Source organism: Cupressus sempervirens, chromosome 2 (assembly GCF_028749045.1).
Source record: "Cupressus sempervirens isolate cs-2001-9-10 chromosome 2, ASM2874904v1, whole genome shotgun sequence".
NCBI lineage: Eukaryota > Viridiplantae > Streptophyta > Pinopsida > Cupressales > Cupressaceae > Cupressus > Cupressus sempervirens.
The window spans coordinates 485,165,899-485,188,304 of NC_143119.1; the positions used below are offsets into that span (position 1 = coordinate 485,165,899).

General features: G+C 38.5%; 2 protein-coding genes across 5 annotated transcripts in view; one reads left to right on the forward strand and one right to left on the reverse strand.

Annotated features, from left to right (window-relative positions):
- Positions 1 to 22,406, reverse strand: part of LOC149573136 (GPCR-type G protein COLD1-like) — a 181,395-nt gene that overhangs the window by 63,849 nt on the left and 95,140 nt on the right. The gene's annotated exons all lie outside the window — the stretch shown is intronic.
- On the forward strand, positions 11,697 to 12,498 carry LOC149573137 (uncharacterized). The gene is made up of 2 exons (XM_089814315.1): positions 11,697 to 12,026; positions 12,132 to 12,498. The coding sequence occupies exons 1-2, from the start codon at positions 11,841 to 11,843 to the stop codon at positions 12,456 to 12,458; spliced, it is 513 nt and encodes a 170-aa protein (XP_089670441.1). The 5' UTR covers positions 11,697 to 11,840; the 3' UTR covers positions 12,459 to 12,498.

Below are 22,406 nucleotides of genomic sequence, written 5' to 3' on the forward strand. Positions count from 1 at the left end.
GGGGTATCTTTTTGAAGGCAATATACTGTCAAGGGCAACTGAAAAATCAACTTTCATTGCCATTGTATTCATAAAATCCACAGAAATTGTGGGCCCTGGAAATATTGTCCAAGTTGTAATGGATAACCGAATAAATTGTAAGGCAGTTGGTTCTATAGTGGAAGCTACATACGGACACATTTATTGACACCATATGCAGTCCACTCACTCGATTTGATATTGCAAAAGATTGGCATACAAAATTATAAAGAAGTGAGTCCAACAAATATACATGGATGATGACAAGATCCCAATGTTTGTAACTAATCATAATGTCAAAAGGCATCCCCAAGACCACCTTCGAGTTGTTGTTGAAGATAATTAAACTTTTATTATTAATATATGTTTTTCTTTTAATAGATTTTTAATATATCGTTCTAGCCTGCCAACTTATATCTTCCTCATCACTGAGTTAGTATGCATGGCTCTGAGAATGTTCAGGTGGATCACTCTAAAACATGATAATAATTGGGTGCTTTTAGTTCATTCTTTTGTAAATGCACTAATTTAGTCAGCTACATTGATTATCCTTCCCTTCGCATGTGCTTGGGTTCTTCGGATTCTTGAAGAATCTAGTTAAGATGAGCGGAAGAAAATTTAGTCTTCTTGATGGCATATACGTGAAATGCATGGTGTCTTGATGATCATCTCTTTCATTCTGTACAGTTCATTTTCTGCAATGTTTGTTTTCTTTATTTATGTGTAAAAGTAAGCAAATACCTTGGAAATTTTGTTGTTGCTCGAAAGTGTTATTTACAGGGCTCAGGCATGACAAATCTGATTACCGACCATTTTGGGTGGGAGTGTCATGTCCCCTTTCTAGCGACATAACTTCTACTGGGGATTTGCCTATCATTGACTCTCGTAGGCAAATGATTTTGGAGAGAGAGTCATTCTGTTGCCAGATGATTACTTTCTTGCTCTCGGAAAGTTATAATCCAGTAAGTGGGGCCTACTTGTTCTAATGACGAATTGAGATTATACTTTTAACTTAATAAAGTTATTTATTTAATTTTATAAAGTTAATTAATAATAAAATACATTATAATAAGTTCTTATAACAAGTTGTTCTAGAAGCATCCAGTGACTTCTCAAAAAGTAAATAAATAGAGGGCAGGGGGCACCCATTTGAAGCAAACGGTTTTGTGGATTTGACTTCTATTTCAGTTGGAGCAATTTGTAGTCATTTGGTCTGCAAATTCTCAATTTATCTTTGGGAACGAAAACTCCCATCGATAAGCAATTCTGAGGGTGTGAAATATCACCTGAATTATTGCAATCTGGAAGTGATATTCCAGTCACTTCAACAAGGCAAAAAACTAGGGCCTGAAGGCCAGTTCTAAAGGTTCAGTTTAGTGGAAACTGTTAACAGCAAAGATTTGCTTGAAGGAGGAAACTGGGGCTTATGAAGAATTTCTTCATACCAAAATCGTAGCAGCAGAGACACTCAAAACGTTTTTGCAGGAGCTCATATTAGCGCCTATATTCCATAGAAATTGTGGCACCTCATCCCTGGAAAGTCAAACCGTAGGTATTGAGTGGAAACAAGAATTTAGAAGTGATTAAAATTATCTATCCTTCTCACAGAGCAAATCGTGGGCCGATTTACAGACTTCAACTTTCAGAATCGCCATCGGGAAAGGGCAGAAAATATATTATAATCTTTCCTAAATCGTTCCAAATTGCATGCGACTCAAGTTCAATCTTTCCCAAACGCCAAACGGATTCAGTAACACCGGTTGGGCAAGGATTGCAAATTATTTAAAAAATCGCAAGCCTGGAAGAATTCGCTTGGAGTGATATACAGTTCGGGCATCAACAATTTTTGGGCATCGGGTTAAGGCTCCAGAGCTAGGTCGAGAGGCGGCTTGGATCAATCCATCTTCACCGCAGGGAAACATTGAATCCAAAGTCTGCATTTCAGGAGACGAATTTAATAATCAGACTCTTGGGTGACTCGTGGGATAGCTGGGAACGATTCTCAGACACCATTATGACTCAGCCGACCAGTTCGCCATTATAACTGGACTTGAGACGGCATTCAGCACAATTTTCGACAAGGACAAACCCAAATCCGTCAGTAACTTCATCAGCAGGTTTGCAGTCAGACTTGAAGGAGTGCATTCGTGCCTATGATAATTCATTGGAAAACCTCAAGTTCTTGCTATTAATCTCATTGTATGAAAACTAAGTATGGACATTATTATTCATTTACCTTTTTGATATTACCATTGAAGTGTCACAGATCTGTTTGTTCTCCTAAATATTGTTGTTTTTTTTAATTTATCAGTACATCTGTTATAGCTATTCTATAAGGAGGATCTGTTTGAGATTTAACAGTTACATATTAAGTATTTGACAAATTTGACATAAGCTCAGTATTAGGGTTTTTGGTGACCTTTATAATAAGGATCATTTCAGTGGTATCAGAGCAGTATTGCTGCCATCCTGTTCGGTAGAATATTTTATGCAACCATATTCCAAATATTATATTCGCAGGAGAACAATACTTAAGGGCAGAGATATGGGTGAAAGACAGTCACAAAGTCCACCTAGATTTCCCAGAGTTGATGACGATGAAACCAGAGAGTTTTACAGAATCATGACTACTGGACAGCAAGAAATAGCCCAGTCACTACAAGCTTTGACTACCATAATGGAGAGAGTTGTTCAGCCCAGGATTCAGGAACAAGGTAGAGGTACACCTGATCATGATACTAGAAATGTGGCAGGTTCACAGGGGGCTCCTAGGTGCAAATCATGGACAGCAAATAGGCCTACTCGTCCCACTTTCCTAAGGGAGGAGGCTCAGGAAATAGGAGAAGATGATTTGCCGGATGATTTTCAGGATGATCTCAGAGCTGCTACTGCAGAATGGCAGGCATTACCCCCACATGTGCGTGAACTATTGAACTTTGATCGCTATCTAAACCAAAGGAGAGAGCATATGAGGAGTAGCCGTCAGAATAGGAGATCTAGAGGAGGTCATGATAGTGAGTTGCAGCGAGCTGTTAGCAAACTCACTTTACCATCTTTCGATGGTAGTGGTCAGATGACAGCACAGGCTTGGGTTCATAAGTTGGACACATTCCTGGCATTGAGGCCTATGTCAGAGATAGATGCCATCAAATATGCCACCTTGCATTTGGAGGGAGCAGCTCATGATTGATGGTCACACGGGATGGTTACATTGCAGCACAACCAGGTGACATCTTACCAGGACTTTGTGGATAGATTAGTGGAGCGTTTTGATAAAAAGGATCCAGAGATTTTTTTTCGCGACCTCGCACAATTAAGACAGTCAGGCAATTTGGAGGTTTATATTAGTGAATTTCAGAGGTTGTCAGTTATGGTATAGGATGTGTCTGAGAGACGGTTGGTTATCTTATTCACAGAAGGATTGTTCGAACCCCTTAAGGGGTGGATTAAGGCATTTGATCCACCAACACTTCAGGAGGCCATGAGGAAAGCACGGAGTATGGAGCTTACAGCACCTGCTAGCAGGTTCACTTCTAGAAGTACTACTTCTTTCAGAGACGATAAGAAGTTTGATAAGAATAAAGGGAAGAGTATTGAAACCAAAGGAAAATCTACTACACCCCTAGATGCAGAAGCATTAAATGACTTGCGCAAGAAGAAACTATGTTTTTATTGCAAAGGCCCATATGACAAGGACCATGAATGTCCTTTGAGACCTAAGGGAAAGGCCAATAGAGTTATGTGGGCATATTATGAAGGATTAGATTTTGACAGTACGGCAAATGAGGATGACCACAGTAGTTCAGAACCTGAAGAAGAAACAGGAAATTCAGAGCAAAAAGAAGGAATTGAGTTACAATTACAGCAGGGGCGTTTGTCTAGTATTCAGCAGGAGGGATCTTTTAGATTACGTGGTGTTTTAGCAAGATAGAAGGTGATCACATTGGTTGATACAGGTGCTACACACAACTTCATTGATGCACGTCTGGTTGAGCGTCGTGGAATTAAGACAGAGGAGTTTGAGGGTCTCCAAGTACAGGTTGTCGATGGATACACTCTTAAGTGTAATAGAATGGTTAGAGACATGCCTTTATGTCTAAACAATTATGAGTTTAAAGCAGATTACCATGTGGTCAATATGGGCGACTTGGATATCGTTCTAGGTATGACATGGTTACGTTTATTGGGTGAAGTCACTTTCCGTCTCAAGGACATGGAGATCAAGTTTGAGGTAGATGGGAAGCAGCATGTGTTGAGAGCTATCAGGAACAGTGATATCCGAACTATTTCTCTCAGACGATTGGAAAGATTGGTGAGGCATAACGATATTGAATGGGCAGCCGTGTGTACTCTCATGCCCACAAAGGAGGAACAACAAAAGACAAAATATCATCCAGACATTTAGATATTGAGGGAAAAGTATAGTAAGGTATTCAGCAATATTCCACCTGGTACACCACCTGATAGAGGGATTGAGCACATCATCGAATTAGAAGAGGGTGCTAAACCAGTTATGATTACTCCATACAGGCATCCAAAGAGGCTCAAAGATGAAATAGAAAAAACCATCAAAGAGCTTCTCGCAATGGGACACATTAGACCCAGTAAGTCTCCTTTTGCTTCTTCAGTAGTTTTGGTAAAAAAGAAAGATGGTTCTCTTCGAATGTGCATTGATTACAGAATGTTGAATAAGAAGACCATTAAGAATAGATATCCCATTCCACAAATTGATGAGTTGATAGATGAACTACATGGGGCATGCTACTTTAGTAAGATAGACCTGAGATCCGGGTACCACCAGATTAGAGTCAGAGAACAAGACATAGAGAAGACTGCCTTCAGATGTCATTGTGGACACTTCGAGTTTGTGGTGATGCCATTCGGGTTAACCAATGCACCAGCTACTTTCCAATCCACCATGAATAAGGTTTTCCATCATCAGCTGAGGAAGTTCGTATTGGTTTTCTTTGATGATATCTTGGTATACAGTCAAACATGGCATGAGCATATGGAGCATTTAGAGACAGTACTGAAGACCTTGCAGGCAGAGTCCTTGTATGCCAAAGAGTCCAAATGTGATTTGGGCATGACCGAGTTATTATACTTAGGTCATATTATTAGTAGAGAAGGAGTACGGATGGATCCTGATAAGATTCGTGCTATTGTGGAATGGCCTATTCTTGAGAACCTGACCCAGCTGAGAGGATTCCTTGGTTTATGTGGCTTCTATCACAGATTTGTTTGCGGATATTCGCGACATGCGGCTCCTACGACAGATTTGCTTAAGAAGGGAGCTTTTGATTGGACAGCAAAGGCACAAGCTTGTTTTGACAGATTTAAGGAGATCATGACGTCATGCCCAGTACTAGCATTGCCTGATTTCTCAAAGCCATTTGAACTTCAGTGTGACGCCTCAGGAGACGGTATTGGGGCCGTTTTGTTGCAGGACAAACACCCTATTGCATATGAGAGCAGGAAACTCCGTGGGCCAGAAAGATCATTCAGCATTTATGATAAGGAGATGTTAGCTATCATGCACGCATTAGCTGAATTCAGGCAGTATCTAATAGGAGGTAAGTTTTGTATAAAAACTGACCACAACAGTTTGAGACATTTCCTTGGATAGAGAGATCTCAATGATAGACAGCAGAAATGGGTGAGTAAGCTACAGGCATACGACTTTGATATATCATACGTTAAGGGCACTCAGAATGTTGTAGGTGATGCCTTGTCATGCAGGCCATATCTTAGTGCGATGGTTGAGATCTCTGAAGATTGGAAGCATTTGATTGTCGCAGAATATGCTAGAGATTCTTGGGCATCTGGGATAGTTGATGGGACAATTGTTGACACCAGGTATTCACTTGTGGATGACTTGATCATTTACAAGAGCAGGATCTTTTTAGTCCCAGGATCAAAGGTGAAATGGTCTATTATGCGGGCTCTTCATGATTCACCTATAGCTCGTCATCCCGAGTATTTTAAAACATATCGACAGGTGCGGGACGGTTTACATGGAAAGGACTCAAGAAGGATCTATTGCAGTATGTTTGTGAGTGTCCTGTTTTTCAACAGAATAAACCAGAGCACACCTTCCCAGCAGGACTCTTACAGCCACTTCCCATCCCAAAACAAAAGTGGGAATGCATATCCATGGATTTCATTACAGGGTTGCCCAAGGCTCAAGGATGCGATTGCATTTATGTAGTGGTGGATAGACTAACAAAATATGCTCACTTCTTCCCCATCACCACTACTTATACAGCAGTACAGGTAGCTGAGGTATTCTTCAGAGAGGTTTTCAGATTACACAGGATACCCCGTAGTGTTGTCAGTGACAGGGATAGTAGATTCTTGAGTCATTTTTGGCGAGAAGTGTTCCGATTATGTGGCACTGAGCTCACACCTAGTACTAGTTATCACCCGCAGACTGATGGATAGACGGAGATAGTGAACAAGTGGGTGGAAGGCTACTTGAGAAATTACGTGGCTGATCAACAGAAGGCTTGGGTAAAATGGATTTACTTGTGTGAATTTTGTTACGATACCACTTTTCACATGTCTATTCAGATGACACCCTTCCGAGCGTTATATGGGTATGATGCCCCGAGCTTTATTGACTTGCTGATGGTTGATGTTCGGGTTCCACGAGCTGGGGGTCTGATTCAAGAGAGTAAGGACATTATTAATGCTCTCCGAGATAACATAGCCAGGGCACAAAATCAGTATAAGCAATATGCAGATCAAAAGAGGACAGAGAGAAGTTTTGAAGTTGGTGACATGGTTTACCTCATGCTTCAGCCATTTCGGCAATCTACTCTTAAAAGAAGTGGGTCAGAAAAGCTTAAGCCTAGATATTATGGGCCTTTCAGGATCACCAGACGAATAGGGGAATTGGCTTATGAGCTTGAGCTTCCAGCAGATAGCAAAGTGTATAATGTGTTCCATGTGTCGCGCCTCAAAAAGGCGTTGGGACAGAATGTGGTACCTTCTGCAGTATTACCTCCCTTGGATGATGAAGGGAAATTGATCTTAGTGCCAGTTGAAGATGCCACTTAAGAGAATGAAACAATTTTGCAGCATCCAGCTTTGAGATTGCTTGAGGACAAGCAATTTCAGGAAGGGCGGACTGTCATGTCCCCTTTCTAGCGACATAACTTCTACTGGGGATTTGCCTATCATTGACTCTCGTAGGCAAATGATTTTGGAGAGAGAGTCATTCTGTTGCCAGATGATTACTTTCTTGCTCTCGGAAAGTTATAATCCAGTAAGTGGGGACTACTTGTTCTAATGACGAATTGAGATTATACTTTTAACTTAATAAAGTTATTTATTTAATTTTATAAAGTTAATTAATAATAAAATACATTATAATAAGTTCTTATAACAAGTTGTTCTAGAAGCTTCCAGCGACTTCTCAAAAAGTAAATAAATAGAGGGCAGGGGGCACCCATTTGAAGCCAGCGGTTTTGTGGATTCGACTTCTATTTCAGTTGGAGCAATTTGTAGTCATTTAGTCTGCAAATTCTCAATTTATCTTTGGGAACGAAAACTCCCATCGATAAGCAATTCTGAGGGTGTGAAATATCACCTGAATTATTGCGATCTGGAAGTGATATTCCAGTCACTTCAACAGTGCAAAAAACTGGGGCCTAAAGGCCAGTTCTAAAGGTTCAGTTTAGTGGAGATTGTTAACAGCAAAGATTTGCTTGAAGGAGGAAACCGGGGCTTATGAAGAATTTCTTCATACCAAAATCGTAGCAGCAGAGACACTTCAAACATTTTTGCAGGAGCTCATATTAGTGCCTATATTCCATAGAAATTGTGGCACCTCATCCCTGGAAAGTCAAGCCGTAGGTATTGAGTGGAAACAGGAATTTAGAAGTGATTAAAATTATCTATCCTTCTCACAGAGCAAATCGTGGGCCGATTTATAGACTTCAACTTTCAGAATCGCCATCGGGAAAGGGTAGAAAATATATTATAATCTTTCCTAAATCGTTCCAAATTGCATGCGACTCAAGTTCAATCTTTCCCAAACGCCAGACGGATTCAATAACACCAGTTGGGCAAGGATTGCAAATTATTTAAAAAATCGCAAGCCTGGAAGAATTCGCTTGGAGTGATATACAGTTCGGGCATCAACAATTTTTGGGAGTCGGGTTAAGGCTCTAGAGCTAGGTTGGGAGGCGGCTTGGATCAATCCATCTTCACCGCAGGGGAACATTGAATCCAAAGTCTGCATTTCAGGAGACGAATTTAATAATCAGACTCTTGGGTGACTCGCGAGATAGCTGGGAACGATTCTCAGACACCATTATGACTCAGCCGACCAGTTCGCCATTATAACTGGACTTGAGACAGCATTCAGCACGATTTTCGACAGGGACAGACCCAAATCCATCAGTAACTTCATCAGCAGGTTTGCAGTCAGACTTGAAGGAGTGCATTTGTGCCTATGATAATTCATTGGAAAACCTCAAGTTCTTGCTGTTAATCTCATTGTATGAAAACTAAGTATGGACATTATTATTCATTTACCTTTTTGATATTACCATTGAAGTGTCACAGATCTGTTTGTTCTCCTGAATATTGTTGTTTTTTTTAATTTATCAGTACATCTGTTATAGCTATTCTATAAGGAGGATCTGTTTGAGATTTAACCAGTGTAACACGGGGACGCGTCCCCCCCCAAAATCTGGGCCGTCTCGGAGACGGGGACGTCCCCGGGACGGGGGGACGGCGTCTCGGCGTTTCGGGCGGCGCCACTCAAAGCGCCACCGCCGCCGGAGACGGCGAGACGTCTCCGAGACGGGGAGACGTCTCCGAGACGGGTGCGGGGGGACGCCTGGACGTCTCCCGCGGCAAGCAAAAACGACACATAAAAAAACAACGCATTTTTAAAATGTTTTAATGTTTTTTATTTATTGTATTGGATTGTGGGGCCCATCCATTCCTCCTCCTTTGTTTAAAACCCTTTTATTCTTCATTTTGATTCACATTTGCATTTCTCATTGTTTGCAACAGCAAGAAGAAGAAGAGTGAAGAGCTGAGATAAGGGTTTGTGCAAGAGTGAAGAGAGTGTTTGCAAGTGAAAAAGGAGAGCTTAGGAGCAAGAAGAAGAAGAGGAGGGTGGTTCTAGGTTCTGGTTCACCGAATCTTGTTGAAGTTTTTAAAGCAAAAGGTAGGGTTTCTAACTTTCTAACGAATTTGTATGATTTTGAAATGCATGTTTTTGTTTGTTTAGACGACCTCTGTTGTCATTGAACTCTTTGAAATATCTATTTCCAATTGTTTAAACTGATGACTTCCACTCTGTTCGAACTATATTACAAGACCAGAAAACGGATGAATAAATTAAAATAAAAATAAAAAATAAAAAAAGAGTATAAAATGAAAATTGACTTCCAATGGTTCCGTAGGATTTGGGCTTTTCTGAGCCGATTTCAGTATGTAAGAATTAACAAAAAAAGTTAAAAAATTTTAACTTTTTTTGTTAATTCTTACATACTGAAATCGGCTCAGAAAAGCCCAAATCCTACGGAACCGTTGGAAGTCAATTTTCATTTTAAATTTTTTTTTTTTTTTTTTAATTTTTTTTTAATAAATTTTTTCCAATATAGTTCTAAGAGAGTGGAAGTCGTCGGTTATGATTATCATTTATAAATTATTAAATTATAAATTTCAATAATTTAGCTTTATTAATTTTTGTTTTTTCATTTTGTGAAATGCAGTGTCACAATGAATACTCATAGTGATGATGAGATGGAATTTCATTCAAATAGTGGCAGTGAATCAGAATATGAGCCTGAGCCTGAGGTTGGGGTTGAGGATGATGATAACACTGTTGAGAGGGGTGACCATGAGAGTGACATTGCGATTTCGGTTGGGCCAAATCAGCAAGGGGCCCAAACTAGTTCCACTTCCATGGGTACTGGTTTTATACTATCTGGTACTCCATCTACTGATTGCCCCTCCCCAGCTTTGGCACTTTAGGCTAGGGGTAAGTTTGATCCAAAATCTCCTTTAAAACAATTTGCCACTAGAATAACAAGCGGACAAGGAAAAGGTGGCACAAGAAAGTGGAGATGCAATATTTGTGGTGAAGATTGGTATGGTAGCATCACTAGAGTGAATGCACATTTCCTCTTTTGGACAGGTAAAGGTGTCCAACCATGTAAGTTTTTGGGTGAATCCACAAACTTGAAGATTAGAATTGAATTCAACAAGCTTTGGGGAGTTCCAGAGGACTTGGGCCTTCCAGTGCCTACTACTTTGGCTGGTAGGCAACAGATTCAGACTATACAGGAGGTGCATGAGCAACAAATACAGGGGCAACAACACCGACGCATGTCTTCTTCTAGACCACAGCATAGAGCTTCATCTACTTCATTGCCAGGGGCAGCCTCCGTACCTTCCTCTACTTATAGCTCTATAGGTGTAGCAGCAGCTGAGACGAGCAAGGGGAAACGCAGGGCACAGTCTAGTGACAACAACCCTATAGCAGAATTGTTTGCAGCCCAAACGAGAGAGAAGTTAGATGCATACATTGGGAGAATGTTATTTGCCAATGGCGTTCCACTTCACATTGCTCGGTCTCCTTATTTTAAGGAGGCATTTCAGAAAGTAGCGAAGGCGGGATTACCATCATATGTGCCACCAGGTGAGCACAAATTGAGGACTAAAATCTTGGATGATGAGTATGCCAAGATTGGTGAGTCCATGGAGACCATGAGGGCTGTTTGGGAGGAATCGGGGTGTAGCGTTGTCATGGATGGGTGGACGGACATTAGACACCGTCCACTCATCAATGTCATAGTCACATGTACAGAGGGCCCATTCTTTCTTAGGGCGGTTGATTGTTCGGGGCATCGAAAAGATGCTGATTTTCAGTTTCAGATTCTTCGGGAAGCCATTGAGGAGATTGGGCCACAAAATGTGGTCCAAGTAGTGACAGATGCAGCTCATGTGTGCAGAGCTGCAGGGAGGCTTATTGAGGCCACATATCGGCATATTTGGTGGACTCCTTGTTGTGTGCATGCTATGAACAATGCTCTAAAGGACATGGGGAAGATTAGTTGGATAAAGGGAGTGGTGAGTGATGCTAGAGATGTGCAGATGTATATCTGCAACCACCACACCTCACATGCACTATTTAGGAGCTTCGCCAACAAGGAGTTCTTGAAGCCAGTTGAGACACGATATGCATCCTATTTCATTCTCTTGGAGAGAATGCTTGATTTGCAGGAGCCACTGCAACTAATGGTTATGACAAATGAATGGAATAGGTGGGATGGTTCCAGGTCAGAGCAGGGGATAAGGGTGAAGGATATAGTTAAGAGTGATGTATTTTGGAGCGATGCAAAATACATTGTTTCTATTATTAGGCCAGTCTTTGAGGTGATCAGGTATGGAGATGGGGATGCACCCACACTTGGAGAGGTGTATGAGTGCATTGATTCTATGCTTGGGCAGATGAGGGTAGTTGTGCGAGAGAAGGACCCCACATTAGCCTTCTACAATGATCACATTCGGCCTATTATTCAGCGTAGATGGGACAAACTTAACACACCCTTACACATGGCTGCATATGCATTGAATCCGAGGTGGTACATGACTAGGCCTGGTAGAGTTACACCACTTCACGATGATGAGGTGATTTATATTATTATTATTATATAACACTTTAAGACTTAGATTCTTATCATTTTATGAATTAAAATCATTCACATTACTAGTATCTTGATTCTTCTATTTGCTAATAATTTGTACTTTTTAAATTTTTTCAGGTGAAGGAAGGGTTCTTCAAGTGCATAGACAGGATGTATGACCCTGAGACAGCAGCTAAGGTTCGCATTGAGTGGACCAAATTTGCTACTCTTAGGGGTTACAAACAAGCGGCAAAGGCGGATATCAAGACTATGGCACAAGAGGATCCCATTTTGTGGTGGTCAGCTTATGGACCGAAATCTACAACCACCACACTAGCTATTCGTTTGCTGTCCCAGGTACTTAGTTCCTCAACTTTTAACTTTTCATTGTTTATTGTTCAATGATCATTGTTCAACATCTAATTCCCGAGTCTTACATTAGCCAATTATTTTTCATCTCAGGTTTCTAGTTCCTCAGCTTCTGAGAGGAATTGGTCTACATATAGCTTCATCCACTCTCTTAAGAGGAATAGACTTACCTCTCAAAGAGCAGAGAAGCTAGTGGCTGTACACAGTGTGTTGTGTATCAATGACCGCACCACAAGTGTGTACAAGGAAAGCCCAGCATCACGATGGGATGTAGAGCCTGAGGAGCCATCGCAGATTGATGAGGAGGATGCTTTAGATCCAACCACAGGGCTAGTTGGTGTTCCCTTTTCAGCTCTTGATCTTGGAGAGACTGATAGTTCCAGTGGTGATGAGTTTCAACCTCCAGGGGATGATCATTGATCATTGATCATTGATTTGGCATTTTGATTTGGATGGACTCTTGGAGACTCGTAGTTTTTGTTTGCATTATATACTTATTTTGATATCATGGTTCATGGTACATGATACTTAATTGTAATCATCTTTATGTCAGGAGTCATGACTCATATGATCATTGATTACTATTAGATAGTGGAATCTAGATACTCATACTATTGATCTGAAGACTGATATATAGACTAATATTTATTATTTCGAATATTTTCTGATGTTCAATGTTCAATGTTCATTGTTTGTTTGTTATAACTTATTTGATCATGAATCATGACGTTCTAGTTGAAAACTTCAGTGCAATGTTCAATGTTTTTTACATCTATGTATCTTATATTGTATAATTGTAGTACATCTTTTCATAACTAGCATTTTAAGTATCATATGTATAGTACATACACCCCTGCTCCCTTCGCCACCCCCCCTCCCCCGCCGCCGTCCCCCCGTCGTCCCCTCACCGTCCCCAAATCAAGGTCCCTCTGTCCCCCCGTCTCGGAAACTTGTCCCCCCGTCCCCCCGTCTCCTAGGGCGGTGTAACTATGGATTTAACAGTTACATATTAAGTATTTGACAAATTTGACATAAGCTCAGTATTAGGGTTTTTGGTGACCTTTATAATAAGGATCATTTCAGGGAGCTCCACCTCAGGGGCCTTATCCGTACGAGTCACGTTAATCCAAAGACTGAAGACCTCTGTCAAGCTTCATTTCTAGAGCTCTGTATCAAGCACTTAGCTCTAGCAACTACCGAATCTTTAAGGTTTCCACATGAGACAGCTCCATCAACACCCAGGAGGGATGCAGAGCCCGTGGAGAACATCTCTAAGGAATAAGTCGCAGGATCTTCGTTTGTAATTTTAGCAGCGGTGAATATTTTCTAGAAGCTACTCTCTCATGCCCAATAGTATCTCTCTAGTCACTATTTATTATGGGCAGTTACGGTGCAACCTCTTGTGTAACAGGTCTTCCATGACAGTAAAGACAATTATGTTTGTGCATTTTATTTCTTACTTTAATGATCGATAGCTATCTACAAGCAGATTAGTATTTCATGTCACCGGGATTATCAATTGTTTTGTTCTCTACCATAAAGAGGACATGATTATATTCGACAAGGGGCAAATATTTATCGAGGAGAAGCGGATTGTTACAACGAAACAGAGTGGCATGCGCACAGTCACTTGTGTTTATTCCTAATGACAGAAGTTATCATGATTATTATTATCGTGCATGATCGGGTAACACATACTCAGACAGTATATAATCGGGTAAGGCAATAACAGTCAGTTAAGTAAGAAAACAGGAGTGTATTCTTCCTCTCTGTCGACTAAAAGCTCTCTTTCATATGCTCGACCTGTAGATATGATCATCCTTGAATTAGAAAAATCAGATGAGGTTTTTCCAGAATTAAATGCCTTGTGGAGAACAAAAGAATTGGTTATTTTTGTTCGTCATGATTCTGATAAAGAGATCTATTGTGAAGGCCTACTTCCAAACAAGACGCAAAAAACATTTCCTTATCAGATATTGGAAGATGGAGTTGATTTTTTTAAACTATGAGCAGAACTTGATCTTGCATATGTTGTTAGCAAAGAAACAGGGTGCAACAACAATGATCCTTAGAGGGAGATGTTTTAAGCTGCAAAGGGAGGGTTAATATGTTGTTTTCTTGTGATGATCAAAGATGTTCCTGGTTAGAGGGAGTCATGATGGAATCCCCACTATTCTTATATATGCTGTTAATGTTTTTTTTGTAGTAAATTTTGAGATTCTTGTCGGAAACAAGGCTCGGCTGTAATTTCCTTTCTTGTTAGTTTTGAGACTCTATTTGGAAAAGAGTTTCATCTGTGATTTTATGAGTTAATATTCATGTGAAATTAATAATAAGTTGTAAGGTCAACCTGATAAGTCTTTCGCCTATGAGAGATTCATAGTGAACATCGTGTAGAGAGAATCCACGATGTCATCACGTTGAGAGATTATGTGATGGGAGTTACAAGTCATGTTGACAGAGTCCATGACTGTATCACATTGAGAGAGTCAATGATAAAATGTTGGTAGTAAACCTTACTAATTTTTAATGTTAAGAGATTCCATGACAACATCACGTTGAGTGAGTCCGTAATGAAAGGTGATTGTGATTGTTTTTTCAGCTTTGTCATGTTGAGAGATTTCATGATAGCATCACGTTGAAGGAGTCCGTGATGAAAGTTGAATGTGATTGATTTTTGCAGGTTTTTCATGTTGAGTGATTCTATGATTATTAGTTATGAATTAATATTTTCATCTATCATGTTGAGTGGTTCCATGATTATTGATAATGTTACAAGTCTATCATGTTGAGTGATTCCATGATTATTAACAATATCTTTATTACATGGATTTTTATCATTAACATTTTGGTTGTAGCCTTGTGTTACTTTTTAGCTAAAGATCTCTCTCTCACTAAGAGAGAGTGTTGGAGTTTGTAGTTGCGATAGAGATCTTTATCTTTGGGCGTTAATATGGTTATGGTCACTTTACTTGAAGAGGACATTATGATAAAATTGTAATATTAAATATTACGACATGTCTTACAACATGCGCTAAGGCATGGAAATACAAATTCATGTTTTGAAAAATCAAGAGACCTTCGGTTGTAATGTGAAGAGTCTCACTTGTGTTACATATATCGCTTCAAGTGAAAGGCATTGTACACTTGAATATTTTGATCAATAAAGTGATATTCTTGGTTGTGTGGTTGGGTTTTTCCCCTCATTCTACAAGAGCTTTCTAGGGATGTTTCTATGTGTCTCTTGTATATATTTTGCTCTCCTTTATTGTTGCTTATCTTTGATTCCTAGGTTAAATTCCCAACAGAACCTTCCCAAAATAGGGCCCCCTTTCGATCTCCAATATCCCAAGTTAGTTTGTTGTTAATGATCTCTTTAAATGAGAGTGAAATTCCAAATCCTTGATCCATTGGGATGATTTCTATATCTAAACATGTTTATGGAATATGCACCTAGAACATATTTGTCTAGAAGAATAGCAGCCCATTTCTTATGGGGTTCAAGCACAGAATTACAACAAAGCTTAACGCCTAAGGCTAAGTTTTGTGCTGCCAACTTTTTGATTCCCAGACCCCCTTGCTCTTTTGGTTTAATAATATTATCCCATTTTATCATTGGAAGTTTCTTATTTTCCAAAGTCCGTTGCCAAAAGAAATTTCTGATATCAGTTTCCATTTTCTTGCATACACTTGTAAGCATGGGCAAAATGGACAAGTGATATATAGGAATTGAGGCTAGCACCGATTTTATCGTTGTGGCTCTTCCTACGTTAGAGGGGCATTTTCCTTCCCAGCTATCTATTTTATTATGTATCTTGGTCATCACATTTTCCCATACGTTATTACTCTTCTTTCCTTTATCAATTTGAATACCTAAATATTTACATGGGAAATTGTCTTTTCTATAACCCATTGTTCTACAAATTTCTATTTCTACTTCAGGTTTAGTATTAAGGAAAAAAAATTCTGATTTATTGGCATTAACCATTATTCCAGATGCAGACATGTATTTCTTACTTCTTTGAACTATTGTGCCTCTCTTTTGGTACTACCACCTAGTGATATAGTATCATCAGCAAGTTGTTGGTGAGTAATACTATTTGTATTTTTCAGGTATTTTGATGCCTTGAATTTCCCCTTTTGATGGGAATTATTTATTGCTCTACCGAGAGCTTCTGCCATAATCACAAAAACAAACAGGGACAACAAATTACCTTGTCTAATTCCCCTCGAACTTTGGAAGAAGCCTTCTAGGTTGCCATTTACTAGGATTGATAATTTGTGTGTAGAGATACAACTAAATAATAAGTTGATCCACATTTTTGAGAATCCAAAGGCTTCTATGCATTTGCATAGAAATCTCCAATTTACTTTGTCATATGCCTTTTAGATATCCATCTTTATTAACATGCACGGTTCCTTGTTGGTTTGAGTTGTGTAGGTAGTTCCCTGTGCTATAATGATTTCTTCTAGGATGGATCTATTTGGTACAAATCCTATATGTTCTTCGAAAATGATCTTTGGTAGTAGAACATTCAGTCGATTCGCTAAAGATTTAGAAAGAATTTTATATAGTGTTGCAAAGAGCAATAGGTCTAACATCTTCTAGTTATAAGTAGTTTGACTTTTCAAGTATTAATGTGATAAAGGTGTTATTAATTTCTGCCAGTAGGGATCCAGAATTACGAGTTGCTTCCAGAGCCTCATAAAGTTCTTTGCCTATTATATGCCCACATTTCTGAAAAAAGGTGTTGAACCCGGCTGTGCCTAGTGATTTGTTTGGATGCACTTGGAAGACTACCTCTTCTATTTCTTTGAATGTGAATTTACTGTTTAGCCACTTGTTCTCTCTATCTGATATAATTTTCAGTATATTTTTTATCATCTCTTGTCGGTCCTTAAGATTTGATCCATCCATATCGTTGTATATATTCTCAAAGTATTTTAACAAATCCTTTTGCAATCTACTTTGGTTCTTGAATCACGTTGTTATTGGCTCCTTTAATTTGGGTGATTATGTTAATGGTTCTTTTATGTTATGTACTGTTATGAAATAAAATTGTGTTTTTGTCTCCTATCAACCAAATTTCTCGAGATTTTTGTTTCTAGAATCTCTTCCTTTGCTAGAATATCCTCATGTTTAGTGAGTAATTATTTTTCTTTATAGAAGCTTTCTTTATCCATTCCTTTTTTTATTACTTACTTATTTAGTTCATCGAGTGCCTCTTCTATCTTATGTTTTTCTTCAAAATATGTTATTGAAGGTTTCTCTATTCCATATTAGGAGTTTTTTTTTTTTTTTAGTTTTTCGGTTTGCCACAAAGTAGAACATCTTGGAACCCTCAACTTTAACTTCATTCCACCATTTTTCTATTGATTCCAAAACTTCTTTATTTTGTAGCCACGTATTTTCAAATCTAAATGGGCATCGTCTAGGTTTTATAGGTTCTATGATTTCTAAGCTACCCAGAAAATGGTCAAATCCAAAGAGATTTAGCATTTCAGATTCAAGAGAGTAGTTAAATTCCCCTAGATCTCCTTTGAATAAAAATCTATCTAATTTTTCAGCTATATGGCTGAATCCTACTCTCCTGTTATCCCAAGTAAAGTTGTCGTTAATGTTCTTAACATCGAGCATGTTATTATTATTTATCCATTGACTAAAATATCTTTGTGACTATGATATGTAAGCATATCCCCAAATTTTCCGTTTAAATTAAGAATTGCATTAAAGTCTCCTCCTATTATGTGATTTTCTAATTTGTGTGAGTTTAGATGATTACTTAACTCTAACCATAATGTTAACTTCTGACTATTTTGTGTTCGCCCGTAGACATTGGTTAAAATAAAATCTAAATTAGAGTCTGTACTATTGACTCTACCCAGCATCCAGTTATTATATTTGACTCGTGGCTCATATCGAACTTTCTCAAGGTCTATTAGAATGGCATCTATTTGGACATGAACTGTGCTCTATGGTATTTTCATCATTTATCCCAAGTGACTAAACCCTACAAATTGGAGTAGAAGCATCGTAGGAATTTTTTCTACTCGGTGTCGATATGTTGGGGACAAACTTCATCATGCATTTTGTAATGGGTTAGAGGAAGGCACCACTGTTGCTTGTTGTCCTAAGATTTACAGAGAATAGAACTCTTGGAAAGGCTTTAAAACTTTCGATAAATGTTATAAGCCAATACAAGTTGCCCTCAGAAATAAAATCAAAAACCTTTTCCAACACTCTCCCAATTGGACTGAGATACAAGGATATGGTAACAATATAAATGTTGTTAAAGAAAATTGAATCCTTCATAGAATGCTTAACAAAGACTCTTGAAGAAATATCATCTCATCTCACGCATGGATTGCAACATCTGCAGAAAATGGCTTCACTGCGAAGGGTGCAAAACAACTATCAAAAACATAAAATTGACAATAAAGCAGTGAAATTATGCCAATTTGTCCAGTACTAGAAATGGTAGAAGGCATAGATATTCATTACGACATAATATATTCATTACAACATAATTAGAAGTGGACTTATATTAGAAGGTATTATTGCAAAATTTGGAAAATTGCAAAGACATCCATGAAAGAAATAATGTTTGGACACTTTTACCATCATAGCTACACCAACATGTACCTACACAACTATGGAAGCTCAATCCAAGAACGTGAATTGCTTCATAAATTGCACGAATGATATGTGGTCCTAAGTTGCACACGACTTCAATAGAATCTCCCTGGAAACTATCAAGAGACTATAGGAAGACTGATGAAAAACCAAATTCATCAACCCTTACCAACACCTTATTGTACCTTCATTCTAAAAGGGGCGCTTTGGAGGGGTGGTTCTATGTCCATGTAAATATGTCACCGAAATTTCAACTTAAATCATTGATGCATTGCAATAAAGTGTAGATGTGGAATCTATTTTCTTGAAGCGCGGCAATAGCGAGAATTGTTGAAAGTGTACGTGTCTTTAGTTACTTTGGAGTGGAGGTGTCAAAGACGATAATATGTGAGAAAATATTTGGAGATGGCAACAAAGAAGAAAAGAGTGTGGCATGAACAGGCAACGATAGAGATGCAAATCACAATGATCGTACCGGTTGATGAAACGACACCTCCTGCTAAGAAACCCTAATAATCCTAAAAGTAAACCCATCAAATGTTGACCTGCGATAAGGTTGAAAGTGTTTATATACCAACAAAATCCTAAGCATAATATAATCTCATGTTAAATTACAATAAGTGTCAAGTCTTATTACAGGATGTGATATGTTATTAACCTTGTCACCAATACCCTTGACGGTGAGCAGTGACAAGTCAATGACAGGGGATAGTATAAGGTAGACCAAAATATATATATGGATAGGGGGGCAGTTAAATTGATCGAGGTCAATGATGCATCTAATTGGAAATACATATAAGAATTATATTGATGTATATCCATCACTTAACCCTCAAACACACATCAGTAAAGTGGACCCCTCTTGAAGGCATAGTTATGAATGAAAAGGTGACGACTTATTTAGGAGGTATGTGTTTAAGTGGTAAATAAATTAGTTATAAGTATCATCTTATTAAAGGATAAGTTTTAATAAATGTGTATTGTTAGATAAGGATTTTTCAATTTATTAATAAAACTAACAAGTATATGTGATATATATTGGGATTAAAATTTATGAAATTGATTATTAAAAGTGATTTTCTACAAGAACCATGTGCCTTGATCTTTTCCTCTGAGAATGTTATTGTAGGAAAAGGAGATTGATTTCAAAATCAGAGGGAGTTTGACATTTCATCAGAGGCAACATTAAATGAGTAGCTCAGAAGATAGATGTTAAGAGGGAGTCTGACACATCCATTTGAAGGAGGGGATAAAGGATATGTTTCAATTGATCCTTTAAAAATCTTGATCATATCAGATTCAGAGGGAGTATGACACTTCATCAAAGGCAACTTTGGTTGAGGAGCTTAGATGATTGATATTCAAAGGGAGTTTGAAAGTCCTTGTGTGTGACTCTATGACCTTAATGGGCCTACCCCCTGTGTACATCATAAGGAAGTGACAACTTCCAAATGATGTCACTCATATTTACATAAGTTATTGAAAGGTGATGATGTTACAATAACTTAATTTTCTATTATGATGGATATCTTACGATGTCTAAGAAAATCGTGATAGATTAAGCTTTGCATGGCAGATGTTTATATGGTTAGCATTATGAGAATGTGTGTGCACATACTTTATAAACATATTTTGAGTGTGATGGAACTCTAATTTTAGAAGCTCTATTCTTATACATTTTCATATCTTTTTGTTCTTTATGTTGTTGTATACCAATGACAAGAATTCTCATACCATATGCTGATGATTATAAGAAATCAAATTATACGAGGAAAGGAGCATTATGAAAGGTTTGAGTGAGCTATCAGAAGGTGTTAATGTGCCAGAGAAGAAAGTATTAGTTTTGTTCTCTCCAAGCTGCTAAGTTTTTCCAAACAACTATGTTTGACTAGGCAAAAGCAAGAATTAAAGTTTGTAGACAGGGATGTAACATGCTGTATCTTCTATTTCATCAAAAGATCTTTAATTATCTTTATCCACATTATGATTTCAATCTGAAAGCTGTGATGATACTTATAGTTAAGAGTGTAAAAACCATAATCTGGAAGTACTCCTCATTTTCTGCCTTGAGATCCAGAGATTACAAAAGAGTGTTGAGCGTGCAGAAGACATTCATACTGATGAATGAAGGATTGAAATGAATCAATATAAGTAATCTTACGCAGACCTGCAGAATGGCATTTGACACCGATTAATAAAGATGAAAGGAGTTGTCAAAGGCATGTATTTGGCATGTATGAGAGATTATATAGCGATGGAAATCTTTCACCCAGGTCTGCAAATGATCACATGGAAATGAAATCACAGCCTGAAATAAATCAGTGAACATAGCAGAGTTGGTTGATAATTTCAAATCTTTTTGTTTACTTCAGTTAGCGGCAGTTTCTGTATCGATATGTGGAAGCTCAAGTCTCTTTATTTTTCTTCTGCTCCTGTTGCCATGAATATTTTAATGTGGAAATTTTGAATGAAGCAACGGGACCTCAAGCCATAATGATTTAAAATGAAAGCTTTTTCATAGGACCCTGATACAGCTTCACGAATTACATCAAATGTCTGGCAGTCTCCTTGATGCTGAGAAGTCTTTGAGCGGAAAATTTTAGAGCAGCACTAACCAATATTGTGGGAAGAAATTGCTGGTTCAGAATCGTTAAAAGACACCAAAGTCTCATCATTGTCATCTTCAAGAGCATGATCGGGTATGAATATCGTTATGCAAAGCAGGCATCTAACCTGCGTGCAAATGTGTTGGAGAGAATGAAAATTTAAATAATTAATCGAAAGCTTTGTCTATCTCAATATTTTTTGGACTTGAATGATTTTGGGACGGGTTCTATTGTTCAGAGACGGGATTGCACGTAATGGGCAAAGCAAAGTTTGTAGGAGACTGTGAAATCCGCCAAGCAGGATCAAGTCAATAGAAATCCATATTACTCACAGCGGGATTGGCATGATAATCAGCGCTTGAAATATAAAACCATCGAGAATGTTTTTGGTCTCGAAAAGTCAAGTTGCCGGCAGCTTCAGTTCAATTGCAATCGTTTAAAACGGGATGAAAGTCCCCTTTGATCTAAGGAATGTCATGGTTGCGGTCGTCTATGAAGGGTTTCGAGTCAGGAACAGAGGCAATCTTGGTCACTGAAATATATCCCCTTATTTGGACTGCGGACAGAGTAGTATAAAAATGTATTTGCTTGTTCTAACCCTATTTTCTTTCGCAAGTGTGTACACGTTTGGATGAAGGATACACACCCGAGCGAAGGGATGCAAAGGAGGTCAAGCAAAGAGTAGGATAAATCTGCTGATGCCAAGATATGTTTGTGCATGGAGACGAATTATCATTTGTGGGCATCGAAGTATCACAAGTAATTTGCAAGCACAGCAGACACAAAGGAGCGTGGAGTGCATGATGGCGGAAATCAAAGTTTATGCAAATAAGTCAAGACAGTGTTTTCCTTGCACTATCGCACTTGTACAGAAGTGGCATAGTTTTTTGCAGTGATGGTGTCCATTCTCAGCACCCAGGATCCATAGATGCGCGAATAATGTTTTTATTCGCGCTCGAGGAAAATGACTTTCCTAAGTTATATAATTAATTAATTATATCTATTTTGTAAGTCCAAAAGCATATTTTACGATTTTATTGAAGATTATCGGGTAGTTGCTTTTTAGTTTTGAAGGGGTGCATCCCTGTGAATGCAACCGGCACCCTTCAAATTTTTATAAATATGTGA